General features: G+C 46.7%; 2 protein-coding genes across 12 annotated transcripts in view; one reads left to right on the forward strand and one right to left on the reverse strand.

Moving 5' to 3' along the window:
* LOC111840743 (rho guanine nucleotide exchange factor 4-like) overlaps positions 1-11,925 on the forward strand; it is a 52,376-nt gene extending 40,451 nt beyond the window's left edge. For 5 of the 8 annotated variants that reach the window (XM_023805903.2, XM_023805906.2, XM_023805905.2 and 2 more), the window contains 10 exons: positions 101-246; positions 4,146-4,325; positions 5,434-5,613; positions 5,905-6,084; positions 7,107-7,339; positions 8,035-8,164; positions 8,272-8,403; positions 8,625-8,877; positions 9,440-9,517; positions 9,652-11,925. In XM_023805903.2, coding sequence (XP_023661671.2) covers positions 101-246; positions 4,146-4,325; positions 5,434-5,613; positions 5,905-6,084; positions 7,107-7,339; positions 8,035-8,164; positions 8,272-8,403; positions 8,625-8,877; positions 9,440-9,517; positions 9,652-9,827 — 1,688 coding nt within the window. In that variant the 3' untranslated portion in view covers positions 9,828-11,925. The other 3 variants (XM_072714015.1, XM_023805909.2, XM_023805907.2) reach the window with 3 other exon arrangements.
* A 218-nt stretch (positions 11,926-12,143) lies between these two features.
* LOC111840744 (myelin-associated neurite-outgrowth inhibitor-like) lies at positions 12,144-20,653 on the reverse strand. 4 transcript variants are annotated; one of them, XM_023805912.2, is made up of 8 exons: positions 20,498-20,651; positions 20,122-20,307; positions 19,146-19,231; positions 18,968-19,048; positions 17,687-17,829; positions 17,370-17,553; positions 17,143-17,268; positions 12,144-13,271 (listed from the first exon to the last, which is right to left on the reverse strand). In XM_023805912.2, the coding sequence occupies exons 3-8, from the start codon at positions 19,213-19,215 to the stop codon at positions 13,267-13,269; spliced, it is 609 nt and encodes a 202-aa protein (XP_023661680.1). In that variant the 5' UTR covers positions 19,216-19,231; positions 20,122-20,307; positions 20,498-20,651; the 3' UTR covers positions 12,144-13,266. The 4 variants fall into 4 exon arrangements, with proteins under 4 accessions (XP_023661680.1, XP_023661681.1, XP_023661678.1 ...); XM_023805913.2 differs by lacking the exon at positions 12,144-13,271 and having other exon boundaries at positions 17,071-17,268; positions 18,968-19,045; positions 20,498-20,653; XM_023805910.2 differs by lacking the exon at positions 12,144-13,271 and having other exon boundaries at positions 17,071-17,268.
* Between the last annotated feature and the right edge of the window lie 229 nt (positions 20,654-20,882).

Consider the following 20,882-nt stretch of genomic DNA (forward strand, 5'->3'; position numbering starts at 1 on the left):
TTTACCTTCCCTTTTTCCAGTTTTTGTATTATTCTGTATAAATGATGTAGCTTCACACACTGAGTGTGGTTTCCCATTCTCTCCCTTCCCGTCCATCTAGCCATGGTGACTCCTGAAGGCACGCCGGAGCAGGTTGGCCTGGGGGGCCAGGCGGGCAGTGAGGAGGACGCCTACGAGGGCCTTCGGGGTTCAGGGCCTCGCTGTGGCCACTCGGGCGGCGCGGGCGAACAGCTGGCCATCAATGAGGTAACCCCCCCCGACCCTGCCAGGACTGCAGGGGCAGCTGTGGGACAGCGGTATCACCGTCTCGCCGTCTGTGTGACGCTGAGGCCAGCGGGTGCAGAACTGGCAGTAATTACTCTGCCACTGACACTGAGTAGTAAATATGTAAATATGTACAAATCTAAGGAACCATAGTACTGGCAAAATGATGTTTAATCTGTTTAAAGTTTAGTTTTAGGGGTCATTAGTATAAATGTCATCAGGCAGCCGCCTGACACACACATGTATGTGGGTGTGTGTGTGTGTGTATATGTGTGTGTGTGTGTATGTGGGTGTGTGTGTGTGGGTTCGAGCGGGTTTACCTATCCTTATGGGGACACAATGTCCCCATAACGTGATAAATATCCATTTTTTTTACCTTATGGGGGCCGTTTCCTGGTCCCCATAAGTGAAAACTGTATTTTATAAAAATCGGTGACTGCTATGAAAAAACTAAAAATGCAAAAAATCTTGTATTTTGTTTGGTTACTTATGGTTATGGTTAGGGCAGGGTAGGGGTTAAGGTTGTCATAGTTAGCGTTAGCATTTTTCCCATTGAAACGAATGAGCGGTCCCCATAAGGATATGTTTAGCCTACATGTGCGTGTGTGTGTGTGTGTGTGTGTGTGTGTGTGTGTTGGGGGGAGGGTATTATATATATATTGCATTGTGGAGACCAAATGTCCCCTCAGTGTGAAAAAACTTGTTATTTTGACATTGTGGGGACCATTTTTTCAGCCCCCAAAGGGAAAATTCAGTTTTATAAAAAAAAACTGCAATCAGAAAATTAAAAGTGCCAAGTGACTTGTATTTTGTTTAGATACTTATGACAAGGGATGGGGCTGAGTGGGGGATAAGGTGATCAAAGATGTAATTATAATTGTCTGTGTGTGTGTGTGTGTGTGTGGGTTTGCATAGATCACATTTGAGGACCAAATTGTCCCCAAAGTGCATTAAAACCTGAAATTTCTTTTGAGGTCCCCATTTGGATAACCTCAGTTTTATAAAAATCTTTAATTGCAATCAAAAAAATAAAAACCCCAAAAGTCTTGTATTTGGGTTGGTTACTTATGGTTAAGGTTAGGGATGGGTAGAGGTTAAGGGTGTCGTGATTGGGATTGGGGATTTTCCCATAGAAATGAATGGACGGTCCCCATTTAGATAGGTGTGTGTGTGTGTGTGCACCACGCACTTTCGAGGGACACTGAGCCATCAGGGGCATGGGATTGGGTAGGATTGACCTCTGGAACGCCACGCTGCTGAATTTACAGCCCATCTCCCGAGGTGGTTGGCACGGACACCTGAGCTGTGATTGGCTGCTCTCCTGTTGTCCTGGCGGGGTAACATATTTAGAAGACACTGGAAAGCCACGCTACACCTAATGCGGCTCATCTCCACTGTCGGGATTAAAAAACCACTCCAACCTCTCTTCATCCTCCTGATCCTCTTCATCCTCCCTGGGCTCATGCAGACCTGCACCTCAAAACCGCGCTCGTCAGCCGATCGTCCATACGGACTGGGAACGTGCTGTGGAAATCCCCAAGGATGATTCTGGAAGCTGCAAGCATTTGATGGCCCTGTCGGAATCGGCGCGCCATGCGCCACAGGATGAGGCGAGGGGGTCCAGAGGGGTGTGATCTAACAGCACAGAGGCAAGAGGCGGGGGGGGGTCACAAAGGCAGAGTGCTCCACTAATCCCATTAAAGCACAGCGGAGTGCGCTGTAAGGGGTGTGGGGGACGTGCTCAGCAGGGACGGCCACTATGGCTGCTGTGTTTCTAAGAGATCAGCATGACTCAGGGTGGGGGAGGGGGTCGAGGGGCTGCCAAAACAGCACCCAGGCAGACGAGCTTCATTAAGATCCTTCACGGCGCATCCTCCTGCCGCCGCTCCCCCCCCCACCCCCCCCAGCTCCCCTGGGTTGCTAGGGCCTGCCTCAGCTACTCCCGTATCCAGGATACCGACCAGCTCTGCTTGCTGATTGGCCGCCTTCAGCAGGGGAAAAAAAGAGAGAGAGGGGCCAAGCGAGTGAACGAGCGAGCAGGATGGACGGTGGAGCCGCTGCACGCCCGGAGCGCACGGCGCCACCATTTTCCCAGCACGCTTTGCCGAGAAGGCGGCAGAGGAGGCGACAGGGAGGAGGTGACAAGGAGGAGGCGACAGGGAGGAGGTGATGTAGGCACAGCTGTGTGAGCGGCGATTAAGCAGCCAGAGTGAGATGCGGTAAGGAGTCCACATGTCGGGGAGGAGAGCACTGCGGATTTGACGGGGCTTGAAGACACGGGGAGGCGGCGACAGCAGCGGAGGAGGAGGCATGGCCCGCAACAGCCAGCGAGCGCGCCAGCGCATGGGCGTCCTGAACATGCTGCTCCGCTGCAACCTGCACCCCGACACGCAGAAGGTGGTGGTCTTCATCATCATGCTGCTCCTGGTCGTCATCAACGTGGTGCTCATGTTCCTGCTGGCCTTTCAGTAGGGGCCAGGGGCCCGGGGGGGAGCTCACGTGTCTGGGGGGATGGGCGTCACACACCGAGGGAAGCCGACTCAGGTAAACAGGGGGAGGGGGGATCAGGAGGGAGTCTGGGGGAGGGTCAGGCATGTATGTGTCTGTGTCTGTGCCTCTGTACGTCTGTGTGTAGTAGTGTGTGTGTAGTGATCAGTATGACTGTATCATGTGAAGGACCCCTCTCGGTATTTGTCCAGGCATTGTTGTGACCCGAACGCCTTGTGGGATTCTGGGGGGGGCAGTGGGAGGGGGTGAGAGAGGGTTGAATTGTTTTATTTAGGACTGTATGCCAGCAGCATTGGCAACCTAGCAGCTGGGGGCTAACAGATTACTGAGCCCCAGGCCTACCCCCACCCCATATGTTGACTGAGTTGCCCCTCCCCCCATCCCTGTAGACGGCGGACGCTTTTGTCCGTGTGTTTAGGGAGACGGACCCCTGCGTGGCTCAGGCCAATAGCCAATGTCATGCTCCCCAAACCCACGAGGCCTGTGGATTTGCTCTCCGGTCAGTGGTCAGGCTGAGGCTGCAGGATGTTGGCTTATTCTCTCTTAATGATATGAATTTTGTTTGTCTGGCACACAGCTGGTGCAGTATTGGCTCAGTGGGCAGCACTGCTGCCAGACAGTGCCAGGGCTGTGAGTTCTGTGTGTGTGCATGTTCTCCCCATGTTACATGGGTCCTAATGCTCGTGGTGTGTGCGATGGACTGGTATCCCATCCTCTGGCACCCTATGTACCCTATGCTGTGTGGCAATGACCCCAGGCTCCCCCCACCCCACTCTGAAACAAAGGAAGCAGACGAACAGAGAGGAGCTGATTCTAAGCTTAGTTACATAATGATCCGTGGTGTAAACAGGAGGCGGGCCAGGCATCCGTAGGTGTGTCGCTAAGCAACAGGCTCTTCACTCCATCTTTAAGATGGAGGCAGCGGTGCAACGTGGCTCAGATCACGTGCGGGCTCGCTTCATCATCATGTTAATCACTCTGCCCCACAGAGGTCCAGCTTCAGCTCCGCCTCTATGGAAGCTTCTAGAACAGGGCCGTCACCCATGTGGCTAAAACCAAAATTGCCAGCACATCCGTACTAACCCTAACCCTTTAATTAACAGCCTCCATTTCCAATGCAGCTATTAAATGTGACAAAGCACTGGCACTGTGCTATGAAAGCTTCCAGACTCTGCTAGCATTTTCTAAGTGTGCTGTAAGACAGGGACTAGACTTTGACAGGAAATTTCTTAACTATTGTTTTTTTCTCATACCTAAAATTGGGAGAGGAAAGAATCTGAAGTTCAGAAATGCTTTTAGTGAGATTAGCAGCAGAATGTGGTGTCAGGCCCCTGATTGGCTGACCTGTGCCCCCCCCCCCCCCTCCCCCGCAGCTGATCAGTGATGGCGCCGTGGTCTACGCCGAGGCCCTGTGGGACCACGTCACCATGGATGACCAGGAGCTGGGCTTCAAAGCAGGAGATGTCGTGGAAGTGGTGGATGCCAGTAGCCGGGAGTGGTGGTGGGGCAGGATTCTGGACAGCGAGGGCTGGTTCCCGGCGTGCTTCGTTCGGGTGAGAATCTCAGTACACTGCCTTCCCCGCGCCACAGATAGCTGGGCAGAAGTCCTCGTACCCACACATGACTGTAATTACCCTGCATCACTCCGACAGAGTTACTAATGCTCAGAGGTCAGGATGGAGTTTGTCCCGTGAAAGTATCATTTGGAAGACAATCATGAAACGACGTTAATTGGCATTGTCCTCAGGGGGCCTGGCTCTGTAGAAACAGCAGTCGGGCTTTTTTTATTGTGCTGTGTGGAGAGCGGGTGTGTCAAAGCTGGGAACAGATCATTCATTTACTGAGGGAACCCTTCATGAAAGTGGGGTAAGCCATCTGAGCTGCTGGTCTGGGTGGGAAAATGGGACAAAGGACACCTCTGTTTTCTGGGAGCTGTGATTAATGGGTTAGTGTTTGCTGGGAGCTGTGGTTTATGGGTTAGTGTTTGCTGGGAGCTGTAGTTTATGGGTTAGTGTTTGCTGAGAGCTGTAGTTTATAGATCTATTCATATTCAAATGTGATGTTCGCAATATAGCTAAAGCTCTTGCAAATAACCTAGTAATTGAGGTATCAGAATGCAGTTAGACTTTTCTAGTTCCAACACTTCCCTAAAGCAACTAACACTTTATGGTTCTGTTATGCCTCTGTGTAGGTCTCTGTGTAATAGAGCAGGGACCCTTAGACATGAGGCTTTTTCCTCCAGCTTTTAGCTTAGCATGCCCTAGTGCTGCTCCCTTGTAGGTTAGCTTAGTGTGCCCTGGTGTTGCTTCCACGTAGGTTAGCTTAGCATGCCCTAGTGCTGCTTCCTTATACGTTAGCTTAGCATGCCCTAGTGCTGCTCCCTTGTAGGCTAGCTTAGCATGTCCTAATGCTGCTTCCTTGTAGGTTAGCTTGGCATGTCTCAATCCCATTCCGTTTGCAGGTTAGTGTAGCATGCCCGAGTGCCATTCTCTCATAGATCCGCTTAGCATGCATCTGTGCCATTCCCTTGATGGTTAACTTTGCAGGCATCAGTATTGTTCCCTTGTAGGTTAGCTTAGCATGTCCCAGTGCAGTTACTTAATAGATTAACGTAGCATGGTCCAGTCACCTGATACGCTGCACCTAACTGCTCTGTTGCAGTTGCGGGTCAACCAGGATGAGCCCGTGGATGAAGACCCAGAGAGGGAAGCAGGCCGGGCTGGCATGGTGGGGCTGCTGGGCCCAGGTCTGGCCAGCAGGGACCAGATGAGAGCCAATGTGGTGAATGAGATTATGAGCACCGAGAGGGACTACATCAAGCACCTGAAGGACATCTGTGAGGTCTGGCATGTTCCACACTGCTGAAGAGTCCTACAAAAGCTTGGGCTCCAGTAAAGCCCTCGAGAGAATCATTTTTGTGTCAGTTACCTAATTAATTGAGCTATTCTTAATTGGATATAAATCAAAAGTCATAAATGAATCCTTAGATCTTCACAAACTATCAAAACAGAACATGCAGGTAATCTTTTCATGCTAGACCGTAATGGTGGCCTCTCGTGGTTGAGACGTGGATCTGCTGGTGTCTCAGGATGTGCTCCCAGACATGAACAAGCCCCCACCCCGCCCCTGCAGGGCTACATCAAGCAGTGCCGCAAGAGGACAGACATGTTCACGGAAGAGGAACTCCACGCCATCTTCGGCAATATCGAGGAGATCTACAGGTTCCAGAAGGTGTTTCTCCAGGGCCTGGAGACGAAGTTCTGCAAGGAGCAGCCACACCTGAGTGAGATTGGCTGCTGCTTCTTAGAGCACGTAAGCAGGGCCAGCCTAGTGGTTTATGGGACACCACTCAAACTAGTGTAGTGACTGTTTGTGACCAACAGGCCCTCCAATTCTCGGGGGCTCCCATACAAATGCATGGTTTGAGTGGTGGTAAACACCACTGCTGTGCTTAAGTGAGGGTGGCACGGTGGTGCAGTGGTTAGCCCTGTTGCCTGACACCTCTGGGACCTGTGTTCAATTCTGCCAGGGTTCCATGTATGTGAAGTTTACATGTTCCCCCCCGACCCCAGTTGAAAGACATGCTGAGGCTAATTGGAATTACCAAATTGCCCATAGGTGTGCATGTGTGAGTGACTGGCATGTGAGCACACCCTGCAATGGGTTGGCACTCTATCCTGGGTTGTTCCCCACCTTGCACCCATAGGCTCTGGACCCCCCACAACCCTGAATAGCATGAGCGGTTTCAGAAGATAGATGGACTTACTTAATCATATGAGGACAGATGTCAATACACAATGCATGCAGTGTGTCCACACAGTGACAATGAGAGTGACACCAACAGTCATTTAAAAGGACGCAGAATCAGGAATGTCACTGTTCTGAATATTTACTTCATATCCCCATTTACACTCAACTACAGAGCTGGCAAGTTCTTCAGTGGTAGAATATTTTTCTGACTATGTACATTACGACTTGATTACGACACTAAGCTGCACTAAATTTGAGGCATTTTCCATTTATCTGAGGAATTAATTAGCCTTTCGAAATCACATCATCTGATGAGACTAGAAAACATTCACATTTATCACTGTACCGATCCCAACTTTGTGGTAATTAAATCAGTTCTTAGCAAGTCACTCTTGATGACTTATAAATGAAACATGTTAATGTTACTGGTTAAGCCCAAAAATTGCTGCTGCAACAGAGTGAGGTTGTGGTTTGAGATTAGAAGGTATAAGACTGGATTAGAGCTGGCATTTTGGTTTGGGAGCAATGCGGACTGTAAGCCCTGTGATATGACATGAATCTTCTGTCTCTCTTCTTCCTGCCAGCAAATGGATTTCCAGATCTACTCAGAATATTGCAACAACCACCCCAACGCCTGTCTCCAGCTCGCCAACCTCATGAAGATCAACAAATATATATTCTTCTTTGAGGCTTGCCGTCTACTCCAGAAGATGATCGATATCTCGCTGGATGGCTTCCTGCTCACGCCAGTGCAGAAGATCTGCAAGTACCCACTGCAGCTGGCAGAGCTACTAAAGTACACTAACCCCCAGCACAGGTACCAAGCCAGATTGCCAGGTGGGGCATGGAGGGGGGTGGGTAGTACTATGAAGTACCCAGGGTGGGTCTGTACGCTGGGTTTACCTCCTCTGGAAGATCCTGGGCGTTCAGTATGGGTCCAGTGTGTTGTTGGTGTTACTGTTGGGAAAATCCTCAATGTCGACAACAGGTGGGATGACCTTGTGCTATCAGTTGGTACCTGATGAAGTCACTTTAACCTGACATAATTATACCCCCCATGACACTCACAGCCTTGTGTCACTTGTCATTAGGTGATGTCATCTCCTTGTAGTCAAGGAGAGAATATGTTTGGATCAATGCACTATGCAGAGGCGGACATTTCAGGTCCAGAAAGTAAAAATCCAAACCAGGATTTTGTTTCAACCAACCAGTTGAGCATAAAGAGCCACAGTCACAGAGTACTCAACTGGTTGGTTGAAACAAAATCCTGGTTTGGATTTTTACTTTCTGGACCTGAAATGTCCACCTCTGGCACTATGTACCTTTAGCACAATTGGTTGAAATCCATAGCATTCTCAGATGAAAAGTGTGTACAGCAAGCTGTTATATATTAACAGCAGCTGACTAATAAAACCATCATCAACAAGGTGGAGGTAGTGTACACCTCTGTGAGGTTCTTCTCTGGAGACGGATGGAGGTGTAGTGATTAATTTGGCTGTTCTCCCCTTCCAGGGACTATAAGGATGTAGAAGCTGCCCTCAATGCTATGAAGAACGTAGCCAGGCTGATCAATGAGCGGAAGCGACGTCTCGAGAACATCGACAAGATTGCCCAGTGGCAGAGCTCCATTGAGGACTGGGAGGTGAGCAAGCTATCCGAAGGGCCACCACACTGGGAATCTTCATAGTGGAGATCTTACTGCACGCGACCCTCAGCCCTAATGAAAAAGCCCGTCTGTCTGTCGCCCAGGGCGAAGACGTACTCGGCAGAAGCTCTGAGCTGATCTTCTCAGGCGAGCTGACCAGGATCTCCAGGCTGCAGGCCAAGAACCAGTTGCGCATGTTCTTCCTGTTTGACCATCAGATGATTTACTGCAAGAAAGTGAGTGCATGCTGAAAGTTTGAGGAATGTCATTCATTGCAGTGTGTCGTGTGCAGTGTGTCGTGAGCCTGTTTTTGGTGGTACCAACATCAACATTAAGGTCAACATTAAGGTTCATTTGTGCATCTTATTTCCTTAAGGCTTAAGCTCTCCCCGTAAGTCACATAGTGCCACTACCTGGAGTCACATGCCTCCGCTTGTCATCTTTCCGGCTCCTCCAGGACCTCCTGCGTCGTGACATCCTCTACTACAAGGGCCGGGTGGACATGGACCACATGGAGGTGCTGGACGTGGAGGACGGCAGGGACAGGGACTTCGGCATGAGCGTGAGGAACGCGCTGAAGCTGCGGCCCACAGCCGCCAGCCCCACCAGAGAGGAGGTGCTGTTGTGCGCCAAGAAGCCTGAGCAGAAGCAGCGCTGGCTGCGCGCCTTCCAGGATGAGCGCTCGCAGGTGCAGCACGACCTGGAGACTGGTGAGGCTCCCCCTGGTGGCAGGGAAATGCCAGTGCCTTTTTCACCTCGTTAAATAGGATAGGGGATACTTTTAGCTGTAATGAGAATCCATCCATCTTACTCATCATGGTTGGAGAAGCTCAGGGTATAAAGCAGTGGTACTCCCTGGATGGGATGCCAGTCCTTCACAAGTTCAAGGAGAATATAGTCCTGCTGTCCATGTTAAAACATCATTATCAATCACCTGTTGATTTCTATTATGTTGGTATATTTCTAAGTTCTACTGCAGACTAAATGAGTGCAAATGCAGTCTGTGGAGAGGGTTACAGCTACGATTAGGGTTATGGGATGTCATAGCGGTGAATGGCAGGCCTAGACGTCTGTAATTAGCCGCTTGTGTAATCGGCTGGTTTGTAAAGCCGCAGACGGTCGCTGACTGTGAATCGGGCGTCTGTAAGGAGGAGCAGTGTGTCAGGTTCAATCCACCCACCTTCTCCCTGGAAATGCTGAGTACTGCCAGACCGCCGCTATCGTCAGGTAAACGTCGCGCTCTGGACTCACGCCACTAATGCGACTTTGCAGGCTTCAGCATCACGGACGGGCAGAGGAAGCAGGCCATGCTGAACGCGTGCAAGATCCATCCAACGGGGAAGCCCAAAGGTACAAGGCCAGAGACCCCTCCCCCCATGTTTCATTGCTGAGGTGTATTTTTAAACACCATTTATTACCCAGCAGAACATGTATGCAGCTCTGTAGAGCAGGGCACTGACCGGGTCTTCTCCTTCCCCCCACAGCGTTGTCCCGTTCGTACTACGACTTCCTGTCTCGACAGAGGCCCCCCGGCCTGGCCCCCGCACCCCCGCTGCACCCCGCCCTGCCGCCACAGCAGGTCTTCATGCTGGCTGAGCCCAAGCGCAAGGCCTCCACCTTCTGGCAGAACATTGGCCGGCTGACACCGTTCAGGAAGTGATAGAGAGGAGAGGGTGGGACATCCTGGTCAGTGATGCTGTGCCTCAACACTATGGGATGATGTTCCTCTGAGAAGCACTTTATGAGTTGGGTACAATCGGGAGAATGGATTGCAGACTCTTGCTGGGATTTTTGGGAAGCAGTTTCTGCTTCTCTTAGATCTGGGATTGGAGGTGCTGCCCCTTGTGGCTTCCCCTGCAACTGCACCTGTTGTTACTACTGCTCCACACAATCCATGTGACTGCTGCGTGGGAACTTTAATGAAGAGAATATTTATTTTTCATTGTTTTGGTTACTTGCTTTTTTTCTTAACTTTGCAGTGCCGAATAAATGAACCTTTGTATTTATTTTTCCTTTGTTTGAAGATGAAGAGGAGCCTCGCTCCAAGCAGAAATCTTTCGTTTTTTTCTACGCAGACATTTCTGCAGATTCTACTGTTTATCGTCACGTCACAGTATTGCCACGGGAACTTTTTCGTTTCTGGTTGTAAACTTCTGGTTTTAAGTGAGCATCTTGTCTGTGTTAGCAAACAGAAGCTGATAGAGCCCAAAGATTTTGTGGAATTCCATCTGTCTGTCGTGACAGGGACAGTCCTTAATTTCACGTCTCTGTCCGCACTGTCTGTGACACGTTTCAAAGCCCCCCCTTTACCTCTGTGGCCCCGTTTCAGTCCTTCACTTTGGAGTGTTATGTGGAGTATTAACAGGAAGCACATGTATCTGTAAGAGCTACAGAGATTCTCCAATGGAGGATTATGACTCCTACAGATCACATTTTGCTCTGCCTGCCCGTTATTGATTTACTATCAAAAATCAGGTGTTATATCTGCAGCAGCCATCAGCCTGCTTTGAAGGCCAGTTATTCCATCAAAGGTTTCGCTTTTCTTCTTATACGTATGTCGCTCCTGGAAGAATTCTCTACAAGGCGACCAAACGTGCAGTTGTCCAGAAAAATACTGCTGTGTGTTTCAAGCCATAAAAATCAGTTTGCTGCAGTAAGAAATGCTGCGATGGGTGTGTAATTTCAGCAGAAACCAGTCTGCACTGTTCCACAGACACGAGGTCTTTGCTACTTAAAGGAAACACGGCATGTTAAGAAAAGGGCAAAACACAACAAGACAAACTCTGCCAGCCCAGTTTGTCTGAAAGGTCAAATTGGGGGATACTAAGGACCCGTCTGTAACCTCCTGACCAAGACGGGCCCCTCACCGGCCCAATCACAGCTCAGGCAGTCTCCACCCACGGCGTGCTGATTGGACACGTGGAGCACCGTTTGGCTTTCCTGCTACCCACTCCGCCCCCAACGGAAAACCCTAATCCCAACCCCCAGCAAGTAAACATGGTTTGTTTTCTGTTTCTTCATGAATAAAGGAAGGCTGTGCGCTTTGAAACAGCAAGGGCTTGTTCTGTGGGGAGTGAACTTTCAAGACAGGAAGCATTTCCAAGGATATTTACTGCTTATGTTTGTTTTAACACTGCACATGGTGGTGCTATTTGGCTCTGAGAAACAAATAGATTTTTCCCTAAAAGGCCTAAATATCTGAAGGACCAGTTTGCATCCTTTGAAAGGTATTGATAGAATTTTATAGATAATTGATTAGTTTTAATGTGGCTCCGTCCAACTGGGTCCTTCTCAATGCATTTTCCATCTGCAGGCATGTGCATAGACAAGCTTTGGGGTCCTGAACTTGCATGAAAATGCGTCATCGTGACCCATGGAGGCAGTTTCACCTCCACCTAGATGGATCAGAGGGACCCGCAGCCTCATGTCACTCGTGACAGTGTTACATTGAACAGTGGCTGTCACAGAGCTCTGTAAGAGATGGTAGTGACCACATGGGGAATGTCACATGTCAGAAACAGGAAAAGCATGAGGTTCAGTGTAAATGTATAGAGTGCTCCAACCCTTCTCTGAAAAACAAAGCTCTGCACCTGAAGAAAATGTAGTAATCTCTCAATTTGGGTAAGCATTGCGCTTGTGAACTGTAAGTGTAGTTTATTTAAATACAGAGAAGAGGTTTTTGTCCATTCTTTACGTGTTTGTCTGTTTACACATGCACTCAAGTCATGTGGAAATAATCATTAAACGGTATTTGTCCACACCTGAGCAGCTCAATTGTGTCCTACTGGTTACTGCCAGATTAACCAAAATCATATCTCAGCTTTGTCTCCCCCCGTTGGCCATTCAGGGAACAACATGTCTATGATTTTTAGGTGTTGGCCCCGATTAACATATGGAAGGTCATTTTTTTATTTGGAGACCTCTTTCGTCCCACAGATTTTTTCATAAGTAGTCTGACATAATAATAAACAAAAACTGACAATACTCATAATTGCATTTATTGGCTTGGTCATCACTCAAAAAAACTATATATAAAAAAGTTTTCAAAACAGATATTACATCTGAGATTAAGCAACATGAATATCAAGAAAATTAAAACATATTTCTGGCTTAACCTTGAGATTCTTAAAGTATACAAGCCTACAGAAAAAACATTTTCTCAGTATTCCAAAAATAGCTGTCAAGGTTACACTGGTTCCTGTACTAACCAGTACCGTTTTCAGATAACAATAATTTGGAAATTCAAATCAGTAAGTTTACTTGAATATGGTAAGACAATCATAAAACACAGGATTGGACCAACTGAGGAAACAAAGACTATGAGAGCAATGAAAATTCATTTTGGAAAGATCTCAGCCCAGCTGTCTCTTGGCCCTTTCCCACAGATTTAGACATGCATGCACACGCGCGTGCACACACACACACACACACACACACACACACACACACACACACACACACACAGGCAGGCACACAGAAGCACCAGGGGCACTGTGTGTACGGTACCCACCAGACAAAACACCATGCAGAAGAATGAATTCCCATCACACATTCTTGCAGCGACCCCTAGTGAAACAGTTACACCAGACAAAGAACAAAGGATCCTTGCATTATTCTACACAAACTGCGCTGATATTTGTAAACTTAACATACATATAAGTCTGAAAGAAACATTTAAGTCACATTAATGCGTCACTTTAGAAAAAACTGCAGGTTTCTTGAGGAAATGCGTCAGTCTGCCCTAGATGGTTTGACGCCATTCGCCGCAGGTCGAATTTAACAGGCTTTTCTCCCCACAATTCATGCATTGAGCTCACTTCAAATTCCACATTAAATTAATTTAAACTTCATTTCCATCACTTACAGAATAACAGGTTTAAAATCCGACACTGTCCACGACACACAGATGTGCTTGCTGGCAGGAAAGGGGGGGCAGGGTGGGGGCCAGTGTTTCCATGGAGACGCTCAGTCTTTCAGGTGCTCGTTCTTCCCCGCGCGAGGCCCGCCATCAGGAAGAGTGAGGTCCCCACGTGAAGACCTTGGGCTTTCAGTACCAACCATACAACACTGGACTGAAATTAAACACAGTTCTGCCAGCTTCAACCTGGGAGGGAGACAGGCCAGAGCTTCCATTGGTTCTTAAGGCATAAGCGGTGGGGCTACTTAAACTCCAACTCCCATTCAAATGAATGAGAAAGGTGTTTTGAATATCACTAAGTAGAATAGAATTTCCGATATCAAATTGGCATTTTAACTAGTTAAAATTGAATTTATGAGTTTGCATTTTAACTTGTGAGAATTTAATTTGTGATATCCTCTACAAATGAATTACAGCTAAATGGCCTGCCATTTATTTGCCTCACTTGTAAGTCGCTATGGACAAAACTGTCTGGCAAATTGAAGTACAGTGGTACCTCAGTTCTCAAACTCATTAGAACTTGAATTTCTTAAAAGTTGAACCAACCAGTTTGAAAAAAAATTAGCTAGAACTCGATCTGAATCTCAGAAGTCAAACCGTGAACGCCAACCTAGGATAACTTGTACGCACGGGGAAATGAGTCACGCGACATGTCTCTCAGCGGAAACAAAGGGTAACGCTTCAGTCTCAGCCTCGCATTCACTGTGATAGCATCCTGCATGTTTACACTAGCTGAATACATATATTTAGACAGTAAAAATACATTTAGACAATGATAGACAGTAACAGTAATTATTATTATATAATAAAATACATTTTAAAATAAAGTTTTTTTATTAATTAAATATTAATAATAAACCATAAATACATTTAATTATAATAATATTGTCGTGCCGAGCGGGGACAGAACAGAGACAAAGGCGCAGACGTCAGGGTATCGGGGAATACGGGGTTTAATTACAGGTAAGGCAGGCAAAACACAGAGGGACAATACAATGACTGGACTGGGGAAACAAACTGAAACACGGACGAAATACAGAGGACTAATGACAACAACTAGAATCAGCTGATCACACGGGGATTCCACACGGGGTTAACTAGGGGGCGTGGCACACGGAAGGAGCGGACGATCGGGGGAGGACATATTGTTTTTTTTTTAACTTTACACATAGTTTGGATACATTTATTTTCTTACTTATTAACAAATTACTGTTTTGATAAATGTGCTTAGATGCGTTTAGTACAGTATATGCTCTTCTTATTTTATCCGGTTCATTTTGTGTTTAAATGCTAAAAAAAAAAACATATTTTTTGGGGGCCGGGAACCAATTAATTGGTTTTCCATTATTTCTTATGGAGAAAATTTGATCACAACTCGAACTTTTTAGCATTCGATTCGGAGTTCTGAACGGATTAAATTCGAGTTCTGAGGTACCACTGTACATGCAGTGCTGTATCACAGTTCTTACAGTACCTCTGAAATGTGCATTGTGGATACAACTGCAGTATAGCCATATCGCCCACCACTAACTTGGGTCAAAAGGTAACAATAATTGGTCAACTTAATGACATATATTTACTAGACATGACAGGTAAGTCTCCAGCTATTGGCCAATGGGCCTGGAGCACGACAGGATCTTAAAGTCACTCCATCCATTGTTTGTATGTAAACACATTTTCTAGCAAATATCATACAAATGAGACCACCAACAGTTAAAATTATAACTTTATATCTGGAATCTGATTTTGAAATTATTAGGCATTAGAATAATAAGATGTTACATATGGCCGCATGTGTATATATGTGCATAAATATCGGCCTTGGGATAACATTTTAGGATGGTATATAATCAACACAAGGGCCCACATCAATATATAAATGCATATATGTATATAAAGGTGTCTGGACCCTTGCTGTTGATGTATTTCAATTAATTTTAGGGGTCTCATGTTCACACGATATTTGATTTTTTTTGGTAGTAATTTTCATCATTACTCTGCTAAAGAAAGTTAGCTGCGGATAATGAATTGTTGTTATAAACTTATAACTGCACAATACAGTCTGCACAGTGATCCATAGTGCTTCAGTCAGTGAAAAATAATGTAAAATTTGCTGCCTGTTGAAGCGTTACAGCTGTTGTCTCAGCTATGCTGCAGTATATGATAAATTCATACCGTATGGGAAATTAAAACAGGTATACCAGATGAACCAGTATACTACCCAGTGATATTCTGAATACTGCAAAATGTATGCTTGCAAGGGGATAACACACAACTGTCAGGATAAAAATATACAATGATCTGTAAACACATTAACTGGTGGACGGTTATATCACTGGAGCAGGAGCTACGCCTGTTTCTGCAGCCAAAATCTGCAGAGCGTTAAGGCACTGCTTCGACATCTCCAATATGGCGGCCAAATCATTGCACTTGCAGTCACATGATCTGCCTATATGTCATTGGGTAAGCTTGACTGGCTCATAAAATTGCCCATATTTAGACTGATTGGCGCTGACCAGCAATCGGTCAATCAGGGCGAAAATCAGCCATTTTTGTTCACTAGCTGATCAATTGGTACATCACTAGTTTTTAGCATTTGGGACAGATGTCATGGAAAGACTAGTAAGTGACTGTGCGCGTTTTTCCACCGCACCAGGTACCGTACTTTCGGTACTTCCATAAAGTGCCGAAAGTTTGGTACTTCTTTCATGTCAGTTTTCCACTGGCGTAAAAAATGGTACCGGCGCCAAATGACATCATCAGTGACCGCCCCTGACTGACAGCCCAAAATTAAAACTAACAGTTGAGGCTGGAAAATGCGGTTTATTGTTATGTCAGCTTCTATCACAGTATAAGATTCAGTAAAATCCAAATCATGCTGCCATCAATTACGTTTACGTAGGTACACTTACTTTGGCTAAGCCAATCAAAGCAGTAAGAATTAGTTTACTGCTAATTCAGTCTTTTGAATGCAAACTAATTATTTAATTATGTTTTTTGATTTTCAAGCGGCATTGTTCAGTGTTTCGCGTGTGCCCCATTTCTTCCAAGCGGCTTGGTATTACGGTGATCGGGAAATTCAGTTTCCCTATGTTTCTCCAGTCTATCAGGAAATAATGTTTCCCCTAATATTAAAGCAAAGTGGTATGTGAAATGTCTGAAAATCACTCAGGTACATTATTACATGTGAATACAGTAGATCGTCACACATAATATAGTCTTTATAAGCAATACTATACCGTTTTCATCAAAAAATATCTCTATCCAGCGAATTAAGTAATTTCATTTATTTTCTGTAAAAACAAAAAACATAGAAAAGGCATGTAATGTTTTAAAATTAATATATGGCTTGTTTACCTCAAGAGCTTCGTAAAAAGACATGAAAACAACAGCGAAACCGTGTACAAATCAGCGCGTGACAGGGGAAACATAGGGAAACTGAATTGCCCGGAATGGCAAAAACTTTTTTATTTCGAGTCGTGACATCCAAATCCCACTGGATCTGTTCATCCGACCATATAGCGATTAAAGCCTGTGTTTCCTCGTTTGTCCATCCTTCCATTTTACTTTTTTTATATTTTTGTTTCTACTGCTCTTTATTTTGTTTCTCGCTGTGATCGCTCTGTTCGCTGTGTGTTTCAAAAGATGGCGGTTGTATTTTGTGTTTTAGCGGCAGGCTATTTGCATAACTAATCGACAGCAAATACGTTTGTAAGTCCCACCCCAAAGTACCGAAGTACCAAAGAAGTACCCCAACTGGTTTGGCATTTTCGGTACTCGAGATTTCGGTACTGGTACTCGACCGGAAGTCAATGGAAAAGCGAAAGTACCGAAAGTACCGTACTTTGTGCGGTGGAAAAGCGCCCTTTGAGACAGGAGGTACATGGTCATGTTACTTTATCATCAAAAACTCCTTATGAGTTCTGCTGTCCTATAAAATTTACACATGTTCTATCGCAGCAATAATTACTCTCTGAAAGCCCTACATTGCTCAATATTTTTAATTAAAGGGGAAAAAGTTTAGAGGGCTTTGACAAAACCTTTAGCTGTCACTCACACTGCCAGCTGTTCACCATTGGAGGGGGGACATAGCTGTAAGCGGGGGTCCCAGCTGTCCGGTAGGGAGGGATCGTCACAGGATGGGGGGCCACGGCAGATGGAGAGTGAGCAGTCAGCAGAGCTCCTTTGGAGGGGAACAGAATGGAGAACATATTCTTCTGAAGATGAAGCTGGCCATGAGGAACATAATGTTTGGGGGGGGGGGGGGCGGAATCGGGGTCTTACCGGCTGACATGGCCATTGTGGCCCCCGCCACCATACCCATACCCACGGCCACGCCGCTGGTGCGCGGTGCGGGGATGGGAGGGGCGTAGACAGCGGTGGGAATCCCATTCGGCTGCACCACCGTGGTGTGGTGGATGACGTGAGGGGGGGCAGCAGCGTACAGCGGCTGGGTGAGGTATGCACCCTAGCATAGTGACAGGAAGAGAAGCGTGACCCATCCCCCTCCTCAAAGTAGCACCCTGTGATCAAAGCCCATGAAGTAGAGACTAGGTGGCAGCCCAGAACGTCCATGTTGGGGATGCGCTGGGGGCACTTACTTGGGCGTAGGGGTTCTGGTGAGGGTAGGGGTTCCTCAGGGGGTACACAGCCATCTGATAGGGGTTTGGAGTTGAGGAGTAAGCTGGGACCGCGCCAGCCGATGGCGAGCAGGACATTTTGTATGGCACCCCAGAGGTGAAACCTGAAATAGGAGTTACCGTGGTTACATGGGGGCTAGGGTAAGATATGAGGAAAGCCAAACGAGTCCTAGAAATGTCATAGCCTTACTGAAGACTCAGAATTTGGGGAAAGATGATTCTCAATGTCACCTGTCATGAATGGTGACATTTGTGAGTGAGAGTGAGTGTGTGTGAGTGAGAGAGTGAGTGAGAGATAGGGGAGAGACTGGTTGAGTGAGGTAGTGAGTGAGCAAGAGAGAGGGGAGAGAGATTGAGTGAGTGAGTGAGAAGGGGAGAGAGAGTGAATGAGTGAGCGAGTGAGAGGGGGAGAGATTGAGTGAGTATGTGAGTTAAGGGGAGAGAGAGAGTGAGTGAGTGAGTGAGTGAGTGAGAAAGAGGGGAGAGAGATGGAGTGAGTGAGTGAGTGAGAGAGAGGGGAGAGATTGGGTAAGTGAGGTAGTGAGTGAGTGAGTGAGTGAGTGAGTGAAAGAGAGGAGAGATTGGGTGAGGTAGTAAGTTAGTGAGAGGGAGAGAGATTTAGTGAGTGAGTGAGCGAGTGAGAGGGGGATAGAGATTGGGTCAGTGACTGGGTGAGTGAGCAAGTGAGTGAGAGAGAGAGGGAGAGATTGAGTGAGCGACTGAGAGAGAGAGTGAAAGAAGCTGACCTAGCTGGCTGACACAAGTGTCTGACGCCAAGTCCTTCAGTAACTCAGAATTACTTTCACAAAGGATTTTAAATTCTCTTTTGCTTCCATCTCTCGTTATGAAAGGCAGTCCAAGGACTCCAAAGGGTGTCAGATGAATGACAGAACAGCAGGAAACCATAAATGAATTATTATTATTATTATTCATATGGATGCTGCAGATTATCAGAGATGACTTCGCAGGCACACTGGACACGTCACACTCTTTAAATCGACTTCACTAAACGGGCACTTGCCATAAGTGAGGAGCAAAGCTGACCTGAGTTAAGCGAGATAGAGAACCTTAAAGGTGTTTACCAAACACTGAAGCGATCACTGGGTGTTTGTGGGAAACCAGCTGCTAGAGTAAACAGATCTTACAGTTTTGGAAAAATTGTAAGGAGTTCTCCATGGATAGAAAAACACAAGTGTGTGTGTGTGTGTGTGTGTGTGTGAGTGAGAGAGAGAGAGTTCTTACCAGCTGGGAAGGCTGAGCTGCCCCCAGGGTAGATGCTGGGAGAATAAGTGGGGGCCGCTGCATAACCAACAGGAAACCCTGCTGTGGACAGACAGATGGAGAGGAAAGGAACTTCACTATAGCGCCAGCATGTGGAGACCGCTGTTAATTACAGCTCCCAACAGGCTGTTCATATTACCTGGGTATCCGATTCCCTTGGTATTTGTGAACGGAGCCCCTGTTGATGCAGGGCTGTAAACAGGGTTCATAATGCAGCAGCTGTCACTGGGGACAGGAAGGACAGCACATAAATATGCAGAAGGTGACATTGCTGCTCCGTGGACACAGGCATCCACTACAACGTTCAGAGGTATCGTACTGTAAAGTTCATAGGTTTGTCTGAAAATCACATTCTTCCTGTCCCGCTAATTCATGCCGTATTTCGTTATACAAAGAGTTTAATTTCAAATTTTAAAATAACTATAATACGCACATTAATAACAGCTATATAAATACAGTTAGATGGGAAATGAAACATTATCATAAGGGAAGCTTGCAAAAACAGCTTTCAGATAAATCCATCTGAGAGCGTACTTTCGCTGGATACAAATAAAAGCCAATTATTTAAAAAGCTATTTTAAAACGTGCCCACTGCTTGATCCAGCCGTGTCCATCCGAAAGGCAGGGAAGCGACCCCATTCTCCAGACCACACATGCGAAGCGTCCTGGTCTGCAAGGTGAACAGTAAATGCAGCCCATGTGCATTCTACCCTCCCCTGTCACGAGCTCTCGGGCGGTATGCAAAAGGACATGCGTTCCGCAGGACCGCATTTCTGCGCTGCCCGTTCAACAAAGCAGGTGTCAAAATGCGTGCATGATCATATAGTTCAGTGGGGCTTCCCTTTCTGTCCATCAGCCTGTTACCCGCATATGAGCTGCACCTGCGATGTTGCCCTGGTACCTTAACCATAAGCCTCTGTTCGGACGCGTGTGGGACGCGCACGGCGGTTTGGGAGCCACGGATCCCAAAATGCATCCACAAATCCATATAGCCCCGGACCCCAACATGCATCCTCGAATCCCTGCAAGCATTCCTTTGATACCCGCACCCCTAGGACTACCCAACAAAGCGTGCTGTGGATAGCCGCATATAAAAAAAACCTGCTTTTACTTACACGATCCGTCCTCCTTTATCGGCTGTTGTTTATTAATTATTTTGTGAATCTTCCTTTTTCTCGTCTTTCCTCCTCTATCCCAGTTCGCTGCACACCAAACCCGCCCCAATTCTGCTACGTCACTTCCGGTCCGGCTCCACACGTCCCTGCATTCGCTGCATGCAGGGTCTCGCGCCGAAGGCTTTCCTTTATTTCAAATCGGGCATAACAACAAGGAAATGTATCCCAGATGTCCGTGTCCATTGATAGATGGCACTTTTATTAATGAGAAATTCTATTTCTGAAATCTGTTTTGGATATTCGATGTCAGAGTGGAATGAACCAAACCATTAAAATGTTTACTTTCTTAAACTGGTTAAGCCTGTCTAACCTTTACCTGTGCAGCTTTTCAAAACCTGTTAATCCTGCAGTACATGACTTCTACACAGCACTCACTCTCCCCTCCATTCGTCCATCTTTTGATTGCTTCTGCTGGTGAAGGTTGCCGTGTCTTTCATATCTAAATGTATGTGGGATGTCAGGGACCCAATTTAAAAAAAAGGAGTTATCATCACAGTTCAACGGTCACTCTGCGACGATGTTTCCTATGCATGCGGCAGCAGTTTAGGATCGTTTAATATCGATTTGTTCAACCATTCCTTCAATCGGTCGCTTGTAATTAATTTCAAAAGATACAGAAACGCCAAATGGGATCTTTAAAGCAAAAATGACTAAGTATGCACTTACCTGTTTGACAAGTTTTTAAAAGAACTACACTAACA

The sequence above is a fragment of the Paramormyrops kingsleyae genome, chromosome 1 (genome assembly GCF_048594095.1).
Source record: "Paramormyrops kingsleyae isolate MSU_618 chromosome 1, PKINGS_0.4, whole genome shotgun sequence".
In the NCBI taxonomy this organism is placed as follows: Eukaryota; Metazoa; Chordata; class Actinopteri; order Osteoglossiformes; family Mormyridae; genus Paramormyrops; species Paramormyrops kingsleyae.

Excerpts from the sequence above, each read along its gene's own strand:
- LOC111840744 (XM_023805910.2), bottom strand. The coding sequence starts at position 19,215 with ATGAACCCTGTTTACAGCCCTGCATCAACAGGGGCTCCGTTCACAAAT. Across the intron at positions 19,049-19,145 it reads CAAGGGAATCGGATACCCAG|CAGGGTTTCCTGTTGGTTAT; the intron begins GTAATATGAACA and ends GTCTGTCCACAG. Across the intron at positions 17,830-18,967 it reads CAGCTCAGCCTTCCCAGCTG|GTTTCACCTCTGGGGTGCCA; the intron begins GTAAGAACTCTC and ends CTCCTATTTCAG.